At 43.6% G+C, this 19,261-nt stretch overlaps 1 protein-coding gene across 1 annotated transcript in view; it reads right to left on the minus strand.

Annotated features, from left to right (window-relative positions):
* Positions 1-19,261, minus strand: part of LOC106561901 (low-density lipoprotein receptor-related protein 4-like) — a 281,986-nt gene that overhangs the window by 18,823 nt on the left and 243,902 nt on the right. The window contains 16 exon segments of the mRNA XM_014126232.2: positions 2,071-2,205; positions 2,378-2,596; positions 5,718-6,021; positions 6,490-6,715; positions 8,672-8,834; positions 9,134-9,305; positions 9,643-9,729; positions 11,941-12,081; positions 12,861-12,992; positions 13,462-13,651; positions 13,815-14,016; positions 14,289-14,394; positions 14,634-14,715; positions 15,111-15,319; positions 15,989-16,114; positions 16,338-16,514. Coding sequence (XP_013981707.2) covers positions 2,071-2,205; positions 2,378-2,596; positions 5,718-6,021; positions 6,490-6,715; positions 8,672-8,834; positions 9,134-9,305; positions 9,643-9,729; positions 11,941-12,081; positions 12,861-12,992; positions 13,462-13,651; positions 13,815-14,016; positions 14,289-14,394; positions 14,634-14,715; positions 15,111-15,319; positions 15,989-16,114; positions 16,338-16,514 — 2,671 coding nt within the window.

Genomic DNA, 19,261 nt, shown 5'->3' on the forward strand with positions numbered 1-19,261 from the left:
GCTTCCTCTGTGGATTGCCATTTATTGGGATGAGTCTTGTCCTGGAGGCAGAACTGAGCAATGTTTGCTAGATGGGCCAGCTGCAGTGTCAAAATTGGCTATATTGTAAAAATTCATGAAAACAAAACTTTGCTTTTTGGTCTTAATCAAATTGGCTAGGGGGCAGTATTTTCACGGACGGATAAAAAACGTACCCGATTTAATCTGATTAGTACTCCTGCCCAGAAACTAGAATATGCATATAATTATTCGCTTTGGATAGAAAACACTCCAAAGTTTCTAAAACTGTTTGAATGGTGTCTGTGAGTATAACAGAACTCATTTGGCAGGCCAAAACCTGAGAAGATTCTGTACAGGAAGTACCCTGTCTGACCATTTCTTGGCCTTGTTGATTATCTCTATCTATTACAGGGGATCTCTGCTCTTACGTGACACTTTCTACGGCTCACATGGACTCTCAGAAGGCGGCAAAATGCTGAATCGTGGCTTTGCAGGCTCTGGCTGAAACAAAGTTGTGCGTTTGGATAGTGGCTGGTTACAGTACTGTGAGACTCAGGCTCGTGCCCGCGTCGACCGAAAGCTTTGTTTTCTTTCCTCTGTTTAGCTAAACGGAGATTCCCGGTCGGAATATTATCGCTTTTTTACGAGAAAAATGGCATAAAAATGGATTTTAAACAGCGGTTGACATGCTTGGAAGTACGATAATGGAATATTTAGAAATCTTTTGTCACGAATTGCGCCATGCTCGCGACCCTGATTTACCATTTCGGATAGTGTCTTGAACGCACGAACAAAACGCCGCAATTTGGATATAACGATGGATTGTTTTGGACCAAACCAACATTTGTTATTAAAGTAGCAGTCCTGGGAGTGCATTCTGACGAAGACAACAAAGGTAATGAAACTTTTGTAATAGTAAATCGGAGTTTGATCAGGGCTAAACTTGGTCGGTGTCTAAATGGCTAGCCGTGATGGCTGGGCTATCTACTGAGAATATTGCAAAATGTGCTTTCACCGAAAAGCTATTTTAAATTCGGACATATCGAGTGCATAGAGGAGTTCTGTATCTATAATTCTTAAAATAATTGTTATGTTTTTTGTGAACGTTTATCGTGAGTAATTTAGTAAATTCACCGGATGTTTGCGGGGGGTATGCTAGTTCTGAACGTCACATGCTAATGTAAAAAAGCAGTTTTTTGATATAAATATGAACTTTATTTAACAAAACTTGCATGCATTGTATAACATAATGTCCTAGGGTTGTCATCTGATGAAGATCATCAAAGGTTAGTGCTGCATTTAGCTGTGGTTTTGTTTTTTTGTGACATTATATGCTAGCTTGAAAAATGGGTGTCTGATTATTTCTGGCTGGGTACTCTGCTGACATAATCTAATGTTTTGCTTTCGTTGTAAAGCCTTTTTGAAATCGGACAGTGTGGTTAGATTAACGAGAGTCTTGTCTTTAAAATGCTGTAAAATAGTCACATGTTTGAAAAATTGAAGTTTTCAGATTTTAGAGGAATTTGTATTTCGCGCCACGCCCATCATTGGATATTGGAGCAGGTGTTCCGCTAGCGGAACGTCTAGATGTAAGAGGTTAAAGTTAATTTAATTGATGGGCTAGGCATTAGGGTTAGCAGTGTGGTTAAGGCAGATTATGACTTTGTGGCTGTGCCAGCTAGTGACCACTCTGGAAGGCTGCCCCCAGAACAAGATTTATTACCAAAAACTATACCTGTGCTCCCTTTCTCCCTACCATTCCCTCTCTCTCCTGTATCTTTGTCTGCCATTACCTTATTCCTTCCCTCTCTCTCTCCCTACCTACCACTCCTTCTCTCTCCTGTATCTGTGTCTCTCATTCCCTCTCTCTCCTTTATCTCTGTCTGTCATTCCCTTATTCCCACCCTCCCTACCAATCCCTCCTGTATATCTGTCTGTCATTCCCTTATTCCCGCCCTTCCTCCCTACCACTGCCACTCTCTTCTTTATCTCTCTCTGTCATTCCCTTATTCCCTCCCTGTCACCATCCCCCTCCCTTCCACTCTCTCCCTCCCACTCTCTGTTTCTAACCTGTGTGTGTCGTAATCCAGTGTGAGTCCGTTGGGCCAGCCCAGGTCTGTGTTAATCAGAACTTTACGGTCTGATCCATCTAGGTGTGCCCGCTCAATCTTAGCAATGTGACCCCAGTCTGTCCAGAACAGGTACCTAGAGAGACCAATGAAACAATGACAACCCAGTTCCCACCCCCCCCCCCACACACACAAACACGCACTTACAAACACTCACAAAACCAAGCTCTTCCACTATACCCTTCCACCCTTTTCCCTCAACCTTAACGCTTTCCCCCCTCTATCCCTCCTCCTCTCCCCCCTCTCACCCTTTGCTGGGAAACACAGCGATGGCCCTGGGTTCATCCAGGCTGTTGTTGACTAGTACTTTGCGGCTGGTCCCGTCCAGTCGTGCCACCTCGATGGTGTTGCGACCTGTGTCTGTCCAGTACATATTCCTGGTCACCCAGTCCACAGCTAGACCATCAGTGGTCTTCAGACCCTGGCTTATCACTGTCTCCATCCCTGTACCATCCAGGTTGGCCCGTCTGACCAGCACATGAGAAGTTAAGTCAATCAATGAATCAATCAATCAACAAATCAATTATTAAATTAAATCTTATTGGTAGAGTGCCTAACTATTGCTTGAATACATTAATTGCAAAGAGTTAAAACCCCAAATAGTAAGAAAAAGTGACAAGGAGGAATTAACTGTTGGAATGCATGCATGTGTGTGTGTGAGTAAGAGTGTACTGTACATATTGTGTGTGTGTATACACTGAGTGTACAATCATTAGGAACACCTGGTCTTTACATGACAGACTGACCAGGTGAATCCAATTGAAAGCTATGATGCCTTATTGATGTCACATTTTGAACCACTTCAATCAGTGTAGATGAAGGGGAGGAGAAAGGTTAAAGATAGATTTTTAAGCCTTGAGACAAAAGAGACATGGATTGTGTATGTGTGCCATTCAGACGGTGAATGGGCAAGACAAAAGATTCAAGTGCCTTTGAACAGGGTATGGTAGTAGGTGCCAGGCGCACTGGTTTGAGTGTGTCAAGAACTGCAACACTGCTGGGTTTTTCACACTCAACAGTTTCGTGTGTATCAAGAATGGCCCACCACCCAAAGGACATCCAGCCAATGGCAGACCAGTGGTTGAAAACAGGTCATTGATAAAAGAGGACAAAGGAGGCAGACACAAATTGTGCAGAGCAACAGACGGACAGCCCAGTACAACATTGGTCCCCAAAGACCCATCAAATGATGCACAACTCATCGTACCTTGACACAAATGGGGTATGGCAGCCGATGACCTTAGAGTTCCACTTCTTTCAGCAAGAAACTGCAGTTGCAGTGCGCTAAGGAACGAAAACACTGGAAACTGCAGAATTGAAAAAACATCGCCTGGTTTGATGAATCCCGGTTCCTGCTATTTCACGCTGATGGGGGGACTAGGGTATGGAGAAAACTACATGAGTACATGCATCCATCATGCTGCGTTTCAACATTGCAGGCTGATGGTGGTGGTATGATGGTGTGGGGTATGTTTTCATGGCACATATTAGGTCCCTTGATAAAAGTGGAGCTACGTTTGAATGCTACAGGATATCTAAACATCATTGCCAAATAGGTGCATCCATTCATGGCAGCTACAGCGAGGGAAAAAAGTATTTTATCCCCTGCTGATTTTGTAAGTTTGCCCACTGACAAAGAAATGATCATACTATAATTTTAATGGTAGGTTTATTTGAACAGTGAAAGAAAGAATAACAACAATAAAATCCAGAAAAACGCATGTCAAAAATGTTCTAAATTGATTTGCATTTTAATGAGGGAAAAAAGTATTTGACCCCCTCTCAATCAGAAAGATTTCTGGCTCCCAGTTGTCTTTTATATAGGTAACGAGCTGAGATTAGGAGCACACTCTTAAAGGGAGTGCTGCTAATCTCAGATTGTTACCTGTATAAAAGACACCTGTCCACAGAAGCAATCAATCAATCAGATTCCAAACTCTCCACCATGGCCAAGACCAAAGAGCTCTCCAAGGATGTCAGGGACAAGATTGTAGACCTACACAAGGCTGGAATGGGCTACAAGACCATCGACAAGCAGCTTGGTGAGAAGGTGACAACAGTTGGTGTGATTATTCGCAAATGGAAGAAACACAAAAGAACTGTCAACATCCATCGGCCTGGGGTTCCATGCAAGATCTCACCTCGTGGAGTTGCAATGATCATGAGAATGGTGAGGAATCAGCCCAGAACTACACGGGAGGATCTTGGCAATGATCTCAAGGCAGCTGGGACCATAGTCACCAAGAAAACAATTGGTAACACACTACACTGTGAAGGACTGAAATCCTGCAGCGCCCGCAGGTCCCCCTGCTCAAGAAAGCACATATACATGCTTGTCTGAAGTTTGCCAATGAACATCTGAATGATTCAGAGGACAACTGGGTGAAAGTGTTGTGGTCAGGTGAGACCAAAATGGAGCTCTTTGGCATCAACTCAACTTGCCGTGTTTGGAGGAGGAGGAATGCTGCCTATGACCCCAAGAAAACCATCCCCACCGTCAAACATGGAGGTGGAAACATTATGCTTTGGGGGTGTTTTTCTGCTAAGGGGACAGGACAACTTCACCTCATCAAAGGGACGATGGACGGGGCCATGTACTGTCAAATCTTGGGTGAGAATCTCCTTCCCTCAGCCAGGGCATTGAAAATGGGTCGTGGATGGGTATTCCAGCATGACAATGACCCAAAACACACGGCCAAGGCAACAAAGGAGTGGCTCAAGAAGAAGCACATTAAGGTCCTGGAGTTGCCTAGCCAGTCTCCAGACCTTAATCCCATAGAAAATCTGTGGAGGGAGCTGAAGGTTCGAGTTGCCCAACGTCAGCCTCGAAACCTTAATGACTTGGGGAATATCTGCAAAGAGGAGTGGGACAAAATCCCTCCTGAGATGTGTACAAACCTAGTGGCCAACGACAAGAAACGTCTGACCTCTGTGATTGCCAACAAGGGTTTTGCCACCAAGTACTAAGTCATGTTTTGCAGAGGGGTCAAATACTTATTTCCCTCATTAAAATGCAAATCATTTTATAACATTTTTTGACATGTGTTTTTCAGGATTTTTTTGTTGTTATTCTGTATCTCACTGTTCAAATAAACCTACCATTATAATTATAGACTGATCATTTCTTTGTCAGTGGGCAAACGTACAAAATCAGCAGGGGATCAAATACTTTTTTCCCTCACTGTATGTATCCATCTGCAACTATATATTTTTTCAGCTGGATAATGCCCCATGTCACAAGGCTAGGATTGTCCAGGAATGGTTCCACAAACATGACAGTGAATTCTGCTTACTTCAGTGGCCTGCCCAGTCACAAGATCTCAATCCAATTGCGCATCTGTGGGATGAGATGGAACGATCTATTTGGTTTAGAGATCCACTACCAGCCAACTTGACACAACTGTGGGAAGCATTAGTCAACATGGGCCAGCATCCCTGTGGAACATTTTGACACCTTGTAGAGTCCATGCCCAAACAAATTGAGGCTGTTCTGAGGGCAAAAGTGGGTGCAACTCAATATTAGGAAGGTGTTTCTAATGTTTTGTACACTCAGTGTATATTGTGCGTGTGAGTGTCTTTTTAGCATACCTGATAACATCCAGGCTGACATCGGTGTAGTACAGCTTCCCGTCCACGCTGTCGTAGTCCAGTGAGATGACGTTGTGCAGCTCGGGCATGGGCACATGCACGTCCGTGTGGTCATCTGTGTCCAGGGAGATGCGTCGCACGCTGACCCGGTTGGAGAAGAGCAGGTAGGTCTCGGGGGAGTCGTCACATGACCTGGCATCCCCCTTTAGGAGGATGCCGGTGGGACAGGCACAGGAAGTACCATTGGGGCGGGGCAGACACATGTGGCTACAGCCCCCGTTCATTCTACCACACTTATTGAAACCTGGAGAGGGGGAGGAAGGAGCAAACCAAGTCAGACTTTTGTTGCAGGTACACAAATAGGGGTAGCAGCAGAATATTTACTGGTTTCAAGACATTCCCATTACATACAGGCAACTGATTCCATTGAAAGTGAAGTGAGAGAGGGAAGACGAACAATAAATAGAGAATACAGGGGACAAATGGAGGACAGCAAATGGGTAAGTGCCACTCAATTCCAAACACACACCAACCAAACAACCTTACCAGATTTTTTGCAGTCGTGTGATTTTCTAAAATTAAATGATGACAAGTAAGGTCACTCCCATATAATTCTATGGCCACTCCCACTAAGGCCAACTTTGAATGGTTGATGTACAAGGCTTTTATGGGACATGCGCAATAGCCTGGGGACGAGGTTAAACCAAGGCAAACCCCTACCCACACCTTCCTCTTTGCTGTTCCGAGGCCAGTGTGCCATTGAAACACTCACCCAGTGGCTTTTCTCTATCCACGGCCTGTATGTCCATGAGCCCGGGCAGGTTGCTGCGTACAGTGATGGTGTTGGCGCCGGTGGTTTTGTCAGCCCGCTGGATGCTACGGCTCTGCCAGTCGGTCCAATAGATGTGTGGTCCTAGTAGGGTCAGACCATACGGGTGCTGGACTGGGGATACCAGGGTACGGCGGTTCAGCCCGTTCAGGTCTGCCGCCTCGATGCGCTACGGGAGGGAAAAACTTTGTTAATTCACTGACTCAATAGGCCGGTTTCCCAGAGACAGAATAAGCCTAGTCCTGGATTTAAAAAAATAATTCAATGAAGATTCTCCATTCTTCTTCTCTAATAAGAACACATACCTGTCATTTCAGTGGCAAAATGCTTTTGCTATGGTGAGTCCTCTTTAAACATGACCCAGCTGTGTTAGAGCTGGGCTGGAACAAAAGCCTCCACACTCTGTAGCTCTCAGGATTGGATGACCTCTTGCATTATTTATTAAAATGTTATTTAACCAGTCAAGTCAGTTAACTTGTTATGGATAGGGGGCAGTATTTTCACGGCCGGATAAAAAACGTACCTGATTTAATCTGATTATTACTCCTGTCCAGAAACTAGAATATGCATTTAATTATTAGCTTTGGATAGAAAACACTCCAAAGTTTCTAAAACTGTTTGAATGGTGTATGTGAGTATAACAGAACTCATTTGGCAGGCCAAAACCTGAGAAGATTCCAAACAGGAAGAGCCCTCTCTGACCATTTCTTGGCCTTCTTGATCATCTCTATCCAAAACAGGGGATCTCTGCTGTAACGTGACATTTTCTAATGCTCCCATAGGCTCTCAGAAGGGGCCAGAACGTTGAATGATGACTTTGCAGGCCATGGCTGAAAAACAGTAGCGCATTTGGTAAGTGGTCGATCTGAGAACAATGAGACTGGCGCACGCGTGCACGAGACGACTCCATGTTTTCATTTTCAGTCTTTGAACGAAAACAACGACTCCCGGTCGGAATATTATCGCTTTTTTTACGAGAAAAATCGCATAAAAATTGATTTTAAACAGCGTTTGACATGCTTCGAAGTACGGTAATGGAATATTTTGAATTTTTTTGTCACGAAACGCGCCGGGCGTGTCACCCTTCGTTACCCTTCGGATAGTGTCTTGAACGCACAACAAAACACCGCTATTTGGATATAACTATGGATTATTTGGAATCAACCCAACATTTGTTATTGAAGTAGAAGTCCTGGGAGTGCATTCTGATGAAGAACAGCAAAGGTAATCCAATTTTTCTTATAGTAAATCTGAGTTTGGTGAGTACCAAACTTGGTGGGTGTCAAAATAGCTAGCCCGTGATGGCGAGCTATCTACTCAGAATAATGCAAAATGTGCTTTCACCGAAAAGCTATTTTAAAATCGGACACAGCAATTGCATAAAGGAGTTCTGTATCTATAATTCTTAAAATAATTGTTATGTTTTTTGTGAACGTTTATCGTGAGTAATTTAGTAAACTCACCGGAAGTGTTCGGTGGGAATGCTAGTTCTGAACGTCACATGCTAATGTAAAAAGCTTGATTGAACAAAACATGCATGTATTGTATAACATAATGTCCTAGGAGTGTCATCTGATGAAGATCATCAAAGGTTAGTGCTGCATTTAGCTGTCTTCTGGGTTTTTGTGACATTATATGCTAGCTTGAAAAATGGGTGTCTGATTATTTCTGGCTTGGTACTCTGCTGACATAATCTAATATTTCGCTTTTGCTGTAAAGCCTTTTTGAAATTGGACAGTGTGGTTAGATAAAGGAGAGTCTTGTCTTTAAAATGGTGTAAAATAGTCATATGTTTGAAAAATTGAAGTTTTCGGATTTTCGAGGAGTTTGTATTTCGCGCCACGCCTATAATTGGATATTGGAGCAGGTGTTCCGCTAGCGGAACGTCTAGATGTAAGAGTTAAGAACAAATTCTTATTTACAATGATGGCCTACCACGGCCAAACCCTAACCCAGACAATGCTGGGCCAATTGTGCGCTGCCCTATGGGACTCCCAATCACTACCAGTTGTGATACAGCCTGGAATCAAACCAGGGTCTGTAGTGACACCTCTAGCACTGAGATTCAATGCCTTAGACCACAGCGCCACTCGGAAGCTTTAGCTTTTCGGACAGGGTGACTGACCTCTGTGTGAGCGTCGGCCCACAGTACTTGTGAGCCGGCACTGTCGATGGCCAGTCCGTTAGGCCAGCCTAGGTTGTTACTGATCAGAACCAAACGGTCCAAGCCATCCATCGCTGACCGCTCCAACTTAGCATGTTCCCCCCAGTCTGTCCAGTACATATACCTGGAGGAGAGAGAGAGAGAAATTAATGTCACACAGGAAGTCGTTAGAAGACCGACAAAGGAGGGCTAACTATTGCTCAATCTAAATTGCTGGGTTGTAATTCACGACGGGTCAACTTTTATTGCCCTGCAATAAAACACACAGGAACTAACTCTCTCACAGGAACTAACTAACAGTCTGCATATGATTATTCAGTAAATTAATAGTGAAAAACAAGTGCAAAATCAGCACCTGGAGCTAAACACACTGCTGTGCACAGTGAACCTTAATTGACTGACAGCCAAACTCTAACTCCTTACCCCATCTCGTGGTAAAGGGCGATCGCTCGTGGGCTGTCCAGGTTCTGCCAGATCAGAACCTTCCTCATGGAGCCGTCCAGGTTGGCCACCTCGATCCGGTTCGTTCCGGTGTCAGTCCAGTAGATCTTTCGACCCACCGCATCCACCGCCAGACCATCAGTGGTTATCAGACCTGGAGAACGAGAGAAAGAGAGAGGAAGACGGAAGGAAGGAAGGAAAACAAAGAAAGAAAAGTAAAGAGGAAGTGTGGAAGAAAGGAGTGAAGGAGATAAAGTTAGGGAGAAGAGAAAGGATTAGAGGAAGTGAGAGAGAAAGGAGAAAAACAAAGGGTATGCAGAAGTATAGAAGTTGAAATATTTCAGTGCAACAGATCATTTGTTTTGCAATATAGATGAATATTCCTCTATAATACAGCAGAAAGACAAAAAAGACACTAGCCTAGTACTATCTGTAATGTGATTCAGATATGTTTGCTTTATGAAATAAAGTTGATTGATTATTTCCCTCACCTGTAGTGATAATATCCTCATGAGCCGTCCCATTGATGTTAGCTCTACTCACCTTCTTTAGTGTGCTGTCTGACCAGTACACTTTACCTGCAGGGGGCAGTAGACACACACAGCAAGGTTTCAAAGACATACTGTTAGTCACTGTTTAGTGTTAGTGCGTGCAAATGGAACAGCGTGTGCACATCAGTGGAAGCTCCTCAAAGGAGGAAGGGAAGGACCCTCCTCCTCAAAAATATTTAATAGTAAAACATTAAAAAGTTATCCTTTATAGATACAACTATACTAACTATATTCACGTCACCAAATAATTAATTAAAACACTGTTTTGCAATGAAGGTCTACAGTAGCCTCAACAGCACTCTCTGGGGTAGTACCATGGTGTAGCCGGAGGCCAGCTAGATTCCGTCCTTCTCTGGGTACCTTGACTTCAATACAAAATCTAGGAGGCTCATGGTTCTCACCCTCTTCCACAGACTTCCACAGTAATTAAGACAACTTTCAGAGGATGCCCACCAACCTATCAGAGCTCTTGCAGCACGAACTGACATGTTGTGATGTCATGGCTTTAGAAGCTTCTGATAGGCTAATTGACATAATTTGAGTCAATTGGAGGTGTACCTGTGGAGGTGTACCCGTGGACGTATTTCAAGGCCTACCTTCCAACTCAGTGCCTCTCTGCTTGAAACCATGGGAAAATCTAAAGAAATCAGACAAGACCTCAGAAAAATAATTGTAGACCTCCACAAGTCTGGTTCATCCTTGGGAGCAATTTCTAAACGCCTGAAGGTACCACGTTCATCTGTATTATAAATATTATGCAAGTATAAACACCATGGGATCACACAGCCATCATACTGCTCAGGAAGGAGACGCGTTCTGTCTCCTAGAGATGAACGTACTTTTTCAGGTAAAAACTTTAAACTGTAACCTGGATCAGGTTGTCAGTTAACCTACCAGGGTAGTTAAAAACAGCACAGCACACACCCATTAAGAAAATGACTGTAAAAACTGTTAAATCCCCTTGAATTGATGAGGAATTGAAGAATTGTATGGTTGAGAGGGATGAGGCAAATGGTATGGCAATTAAGTCTGGCAGCCCAACTGATTGGCAAACGTACTGCAAATTAAGAAATCATGTGACTAAACTAAATAAAAATAAACTACACTATGAAACAAAGATAAATTCTATAAAGAATGATAGTAAAAAGCTTTGGGGCACCTTAAATTACATTTTGGGAAAAAAAGCCAACTCGGCTCCTTCATTCATTGAATCAAATGGCTCATTCATCACAAAGCCCACTGATATTGCAAACTACTTTCATGACTTTTTCATTGGCAAGATAAGCAAACTTAGGGATGACACACCAGCAACAAACGCTGACACTAGACATCCAAGTATATCGGACCAAATGATGAAAGATAAGAATTGTAATTTTGAATTCAGTAAAGTCAGTGTGGAAGAGGTGAAAAAATTATTGTTGTCTATCAACAATGACAAGCTGACAATCTGGATGGAAAATTACTGAGGATAATAGCAGACAACATTGCCACTCCTATTTGCCACATCTTCAATTTAAGCCTACTAGAAAGTGTGTTCCCTCAGGCCAGGAGGGAAGCTAAAGTCATTTCACTACCCAAGAATAGTAAAGCCCCCTTTACTGGCTCAAATAGCTGACCAATCAGCCTGTTACCAACCCTTAGTAAACTTCAGGAAAAATTTACAGTAAACAAATTGACAACAGAATTTCAGCATGCTTATAGGGAAGGATGCTCAAAAAGCACTTACACAAATTACTGATGATTGGCTGAGAGAAATTAATGATACAATTATTGTGGGGGCTGTCTTGTTAGACTTCAGTACAGCTTTTGACATTATTGATCATAGTCTGCTGCTGGAAAAACTGTGCTAACGTAATTGCAAAAGGGTTTTCTAATGATCAATTAGCCTTTTAAAATTATAAACTTGGATTAGCTAACACAAAGTGCCATTGGAACACAGAAGTGATGGTTGCTGATAGTTGGCCTCTGTACGCCTATGCAGATATTCCATTAAAAAATCTGCCGTTTCCAGCTACAATAGTCATTTACAACATTAACAATGTCTACACTGTATTTCTGATCAATTGGATGTTATTTTAATGGACCAAAAAAATGTGCTTTTCCTTCAAAAACAAGAACATTTCTAAGTGACCCCAACTTTTGAACAGTAGTGTAAGTGCAGACCTTTCTCATTTTCCTGTTCATACCACACTGTGATCACAGAAAAGCTGAAACACACGCACAGATGCACACACATACCCTCTTTGGGGTCTACCCCGATGGCGATGGTGTTTTTCATGGATCCGTTGACAGCCAGCACCACATCAGAAAAGTAGGGGATGTCCAGAGAGACCATCCTGATATCGGTACGTCGTGCAAAGATCAGGAAACTACTCATCCCTACAACCAAGAGACACAACACTATCAGTATGGAGAGTACCGGACATGGCATAAAACCACCTTATACTTAGGATTATGATGAGGTTAAACAGTTGAACTAAATTTATGAGGCATTGGTAAGTGATATTCTTTAAGAATCAATCGGCTGCAAATACTGTATCACAGCTTTGGCCTTGACGGTGAAGGTAGTAAATAAATAGATGTCAGCAGTAACGTTTTCAAGACAGAGCACATATAGTACAAAGCAAAGAGTGTGATGATAATGCAAAACACATTATCATCCCACTTTCAGATTTTTAATGAAAGTGCTCCATCTTGAAAACTTTACTGCTGACATGCACAGTTGTTGGGACCATATCAACAGCATGCTAATGAACAAAATACTAAACTATGTTTTTTTCTCTCTCCTTTAAATCAACGATGAGACAATATTTTGTTATATCAATGAACCATTGTTATCAATCTACTTGTAGTATCTTAGAAGACGTAGTTTATTTACACACATCAATATCTCTGTAGTTAATTGTGTTAAGGTGATGAGATATATGGTATATTGTTGTTTTTTTAACCTTTATTTTACCAAGGTCTCTTTTACAGAAGAGCTCTGAATTTCAGAAAATACAAAATGCAAGCAGAAACACAACAAGGTCATTCATCAGTAATAAGGTCCTCAAGCAGGTGTCTAAATTGCCCCAGAGGCACCAAAACATCCAATGTACCATGGGTTGTTGTACAATGGGTGCTGGTAGTATAATAATACAATATTGTTGCTATGTTACCGTGTGCGCAGGTCTTTCCGTCCAGCTGAAGGTTGATGCCAGTAGGACAGGCACAGCTGGAGCCTTTAGGGGGTGGGGCCAACAGACACAGGTGACTGCAGCCCCCATTATTCACCGCACAGGGGGTCCGCACTAGAGAGTGAGGGACAGAGGTGGGAGAGAGCGCAATATAAAATTTAGTATATGTTGCCCACTCACAAACTATTGCAACAATGACATATATTTCTCACTCATTTAACAGTTTAAAAATGATCTCAAACACAATTTAACCAGGCGCTCTAGACTAGAGCCTCCATGGGATATGTGCAGCAGGCTGAACATTTGACATCCCTACTCTGATCAGTGCTGCTTCAGCCTGGTATGAGCCCCAGGTGCTTTTTGTCCTCTGAACCCCATATATAGGATCAGTTTACCTGGCCCCTAATCCCCCTAGTGACAGGGAGGGTCACTGGACCTGGTGTTGCGGTCTAGTATCTTGTCAGAAAATACTCAGAGGGCCAACAGGGCACGCACTAACACGCACCCACGCATTTACACACACACACACACACACACACACACACACACACACACACACACACACACACACACACACACACACCGGTGGTGCGGTAGCGATGGAACATGTGAATATCCATGAGGTTCTCCAGGTTCTCGGCGAGTGTCTGTCGTCCCAGGCCAGTCATTTTGTTGGCACTCTGGATGCTCTTGGACTGCCAGTCTGTCCAATAGAGCTTCTCCTCATGCAGAGTCAGCCCAAAGGGGTGGGGCAACTGACTGCCAATTAACACCTGGACACCAATGGAGGGGAGAGGGACAGGGAATAAAAATATTAGCCAGTATTCTGATTTACAGAGTAAAAAGTCTCACTTGATTAAATACTCATCCAACAAATAAAAATATGTTGAAAAATGGGCTACAACTTTAAAGACTATCCCTTCAAGACCACCTCACCTGTCTGTCTGAGCCGTCAAAGTTGCCAAACTCGATGGTCTTCATCCCTGCATCGGCCCAGTACAGGCGCTGTGTTTGGTAGTCAATTGCCAGTCCGTTAGGCCACGTCAGGTTGGAAGAGATGATGACAATACGGCTGGATGCGTCCATCCCTGCCTGCTCTATCTTAGGACTCACACCCCAGTCTGTCCAGTACATGTATCTATGGTACTCAGGGAAAATCATGCATCAGTAAACTGTACATGATTGTGGTATGCAAAAGTACTCTGTATACTGTATGTTCAGATTAGGTGTCTGTGGTAAACAACAAAATCCATGCAGCGCTAACTTTTTGGGAGGACTCTACCTGATATTTCCTTCAGTAGTATTTTACCTACTTATTGGACTGCATGTTTACATGCTACTCTGTAAACTATTGTTAGTGGTGTCATTGGACATCTGACACCTGATATTAACCCTTGACCTCTGACTCACCCTCCAATTGGGTCAACCACAATGTCCCTGGGTCGGTCCAGATTCTCCCAGATCAGGACGGTACGCATGCTCCCGTCTGCATTAGATACCTCGATACGATCTGTACCTGATTTCACACACACACACACACACACACACACACACACACACACACACACACACACACACACACACACACACACACACACACACACACACACACACACACACAATTAATTATTGTTTGTACAACAAATTACTCAATAAAGACTAGTCAATAAAGACTTCCTGGTAGTCTATAGCTGACATGATACACAGTGGTACAACTACCCAATAGTAATTTAAATCTAGAACACCGTTCCTTACCTGCATCGGTCCAGTAGAGTTTGTTGGTCACCCAGTCAATAGCCAGACCGGCTGGACTTTCCAGACTGGTGTCCACCACCACCTGACACACACAATAACAACTCATTTCAATACAGTACAGTAACTTCAATGAAATACTCCCCCATAGCAACAAAGTCAAACAGCTGTCGCCACACTCATGGTGGCGACATTTTGTTAAAAGTAAAGTGCAAGGGACTTTTCTCAATACTCTGACCTCATCAGCTAAAATTATTCCCCCAAACAATTGTATCTTATCAAGGATTAGACAAAACATCCACCACTATAACAGTAAACTATTTTCTCTATTACTAGCTATTTTACTTGTGATGATCTTGATGGGTGGCTGTCTCACTTACTGTACAATGGAAGGTGCATTCAATTAAAGTAAGCGGCTCTGGATAGGAGCATCTGCTAAATGACTAACTTAGAAAGAAAATAATATGGGGCAGAACTGACCTCCTGCCTTGAGCCGTCCCACTGGGCCCGGTTGATGGAGTCGGTGGTGACGTCAGTCCAGTAGATGAAGCCCTCCTCGGCGTGCCAGTCCAGTGCCACGGCATTGCGTATGTTGGCCAGCGGGATGACGTCATCCGACATGTCCTCGGTGTCGAAGCTGATTCGTCGGATGTCCGTCCTTCGGGCAAAAAGCAGGAACTTGTCAAGACCTGATCAAAGACCAAAGGTCTTCTGTCAGTGCTCTAGGTTTAACAACGGGGTCATCACAACACACACAACAACATACACCAAGGCTCTGTTCGAATTGTCCACACTAGCGTACCCCTTAGCAATGTATTTGGCTTTCTAGTGAGGGCAATTCAGCCACCTTTCAACCTCACATTCATTATCTCCAGCACCAAACCAGTGTCTACATATGTGAAAACAGCTAGATAAGAAGCAAGACAAGAAGAAAGGTGCTAAAAAAATGCTTCTCTGTGACTTCACAGGGTAGGATTAAAAGTAAGAAAAACCTGGAACGAGTTTCTAGCCAGAGGGAGGGTATTTTCTTGCTCTCCACGTCACCGCAAATCTCATAGTGTTTTAAAAATCACTGTATTTTAAAATATATATAAAACGCATAAATATGCCGTTTTCACATATGTAGACACTGGTATTGTGCTGAAGATAATGAAAAAGAGGTTTAAAGTGGTTGCCCTTTAACATCAGCTAACTGGACTGAAAATGTACTTAGCAAACATTGAGTTTATATTTAGAATAAAGTAATGACTAAATTAACACAAAAAGATTTACAACTCTAAATCATCACATAAAAACATCAACAAATATTCAAGTATTCTACCTAAAGTGTGTTCTTGTAGGCCAGTAAGTATACTCACTCAGGGCACAGTTATGCTGGTCCACTTTCTTGAAGCCCGTGGGGCAGTCGCAGGTATAGGTCTTGTTGCCAGGGAGACAGAGGTGGCTGCAGCCCCCGTTGTTGGTCCCACATCGGTTACGCCCACCTGGAGAAGAGAGGGGGGAGAGGTTAGAAGCACTGAGTGAGTGAGTGACTGAGTGAGTGTACAAGTGTGTTACTGACTAACAGAGTTCATCTGTAGGTGGTGTGTGTGTGTGTGTGTGTGTGTGTGTCGTGTGTGTGTGTGTGTGTGAGTGCGTGTGCGTTTGTGTGTGCATGACAGAGCATGTGTATGTTTTAGATTGTGTGTGCGTGTGTGTGTGACTGACCTGCGGGCTGTCTCTGCGGGTGCAGTGTGTGTATATCCATGGGGAAGTGCAGCTTGTTTCTGATGATCTCCTGGTTCTTGCCCGTGAACTTGTTGGCACTGTTGATGCTCTTGGTGTGCCAGTCTGTCCAGTATAGGCTATCCTCAAATACTGTTATGGCAAATGGATGGGGCAAGCCTGGATGGAGAGAGAGTAAGACAGAGAGAGAAAGACAGAGAGAGAGAGATAGCGAGACAAATATATGTATTGAAAGAAGCGTATGTTGTCTTTATTTCTGAAACACAAGAACAACATTGGAACCTTCTCATTGACCCTTTAAAGGAATTAGTCCAGGTGGTATAGAAGGGGGGGTTACATGATTTCAAACAATAAGCACCCATTGGAGCAGCAACTAAAACAACACACAGCCACACACAAATCACTAAACAGTTCCTCCGCAAACTAAGACAAAACACCAAATAAAACCAATCTGGAGCAAAGGAACAATTATCTTCAAAGCAAAATAGCACACAGTTGGACAAGATCTGATTCCTCACACCATCAAATGAGGATGAGTTAAGGTTGTTGTCTTTTCAATTTAATAACACAAAAGGCAACCCCCCTCCATTGAAAAAGTTCCCCCGAACAGAGCAGTGGTTCTGGCAGATGTCACGCTGTCCCTTATTGTATTCAGGCTTAATCAGAGCTGGTTGGAGTTAGCCTGTGTCCCTTATTGTATTCAGGCTTAATCAGAGCTGGTTGGAGTTAGCCTTTCTTATTAGCCACTCACTTATGACATAAGATTTGGCAGTTAAGTGCTAGTTCTATAGATTTCTTCTGTAAAGAAGTCCCTGTTTGACTACTTGAAGCAAGGAGGGAGGGATTCATCAAAGAAAGGAAGGGAACAATGATTTGGTCATTTAAATAAGACCACAGTCTTTGGTGGAGAGCATGTATGGAACACTTCCATACCATCGTCCCTCCATTTAGACGAAGCACAAAGAACCACAGAGAGTGCTGAATACGCTCAACTGATGGATGGAAAAACATAGTTTTCCCCCTCGTTTATTTCTGTTGGTGGTGCACAGTTTGTGGTGAGCTTGCTGTCAAAAAGGTCTTACGCAAGTATGGCATTTTATACCAGGGTGTGTCGTGTGTGTGTGTGTGTGTGTGTGTGTGTGTGTGTGTGTGTGTGTGTGTGTGTGTGTGTGTGTCACTCTGTGTGTGTGTGTGTGTTTGTGAGAGAGAGAGACAGAGTACTGATACAATAATTTTCTCTTTCTCCAAGATATTACCTAACTCTTATTGTAAATGAATACTCAGATACATAATTAAAGTATCATACCCCTCAGAAAAAAACAAACTAGCTCCCTCTCCTCTCTCTTTCAAGGGCATCTAGCAGGAACACTGGTGGTATGTGGGCCTACTCTCTCTTTTCTGTCTCTGGTCTAAGGGACAGCTGGGCCAGCAGCTGTAAGGCAACGGGGAACCTTACATGGCGGTCTACCCTCCACCCATATGTAACCTCTCCTCTCTCTGTCCCCGCTCTTCTCCTCACCTCCCTCACTCGCTCTATTTTGTCCTTCTCTGTCTCTCCCCTACCTCCTTTTCACCACCCCCTGTCGCCATCCAAAAAAGCCCACATTTCTATCCCTCCCTGTCGCCACGACATCCCTTGCTATACCCCCTCTCCTATTGTCTCCTTTACTGTCCCCCCCACCTCACCCCTGAAGGTGCACAGGTGTGCTCAGAGGATAAGGGTCTCACCCACATCACTCACCAGATACCATGACAAAGGATTGGCATGCCTCCAAATGTTTCTCAAATGACCACACACACACAGATGCGCACACGCACCCACACACGAAGGCCTGCGTGCACACACACACACTCACGAACACACACACAAACACACATATACACACACACACACACCATTTGTTCTGCCTGTTGTCTGAGCAAACAGAGGGCCTAGTGGAGGTACAGGGCCAATTACAGGTTTTTATCCCGAGAGCACACATCAATAAGGGCTGCTCACACAGGGCTGGATGGGTACCCTCTACACCCCTGTCCTCCTCTCCCTATCACCACTCATGCACCCCTCCTCCTCTAATCAAACACCCAGGGCAGTGGGTAACCTTCCTTTTCCTCTCCTAAAAGCCCTTCCATCTATTCATCTCCCCTCCACTGGAACCACTTCTTCTTGTTTTTAGCTGATAGGAGTGGAACCAGGTGTGGTTGTCCGCTGCAATAGCCCATCCATGACAAGGATCGACGAGTTGTGTGTTCCGTGATGCCCTTCTGCACACCACTGTTGTACTGCACTGTTATTTGTCAGTTTGTGGCCCACCTGTTAGCTTGCACGATTAGCTCCTTCGACCTCTCTCATCAACAAGCTGTTTGACCGATGTTTTTTAGGGGCGGAGATACTGGATCCAGCGCGCCTTGCACAGCCGATAATACCATGCTCAAAGTTGCTTAGGTCACACTTTTGCCCATTCTAACATGGTTAAATAATTAAGACAGACAAAAGGCTCAAGAGAGAGCCAGAGATCAAGATAGCCTAATCAAAAGAAAAAAAACTGTTCTCGACCCACCTCCTCCAGCCACTGCTGGCCTTCGCAGATTCTGCCATTAAGTTGCCGGTAATAGGCTACACCAGGGGTCGGTAACCTTTTCCATTTGGTGTGCCAAATTATCTTACCATTTCTACCGATCTGCGTGCCAGTTATGATTTTCATATTCTTCGTATCTCAAAATCATTATCATGTGTTTAATCTAAATTCTAAAAGTAACTTCTATTGCCATTGCCAACTATGTGAAAATATCCAACATAAAGCCAACAAATAAAAACATTGCAGCCTGCAGGTAGAAAACATCCTGTAAAAAATAAATATCCTATAAATCCTATATTGGCTAAGCATGGCCTGTGTGAAAGGAACTTG

The sequence above is a fragment of the Salmo salar genome, chromosome ssa11 (genome assembly GCF_905237065.1).
Source record: "Salmo salar chromosome ssa11, Ssal_v3.1, whole genome shotgun sequence".
Classification (NCBI taxonomy): domain Eukaryota; kingdom Metazoa; phylum Chordata; class Actinopteri; order Salmoniformes; family Salmonidae; genus Salmo; species Salmo salar.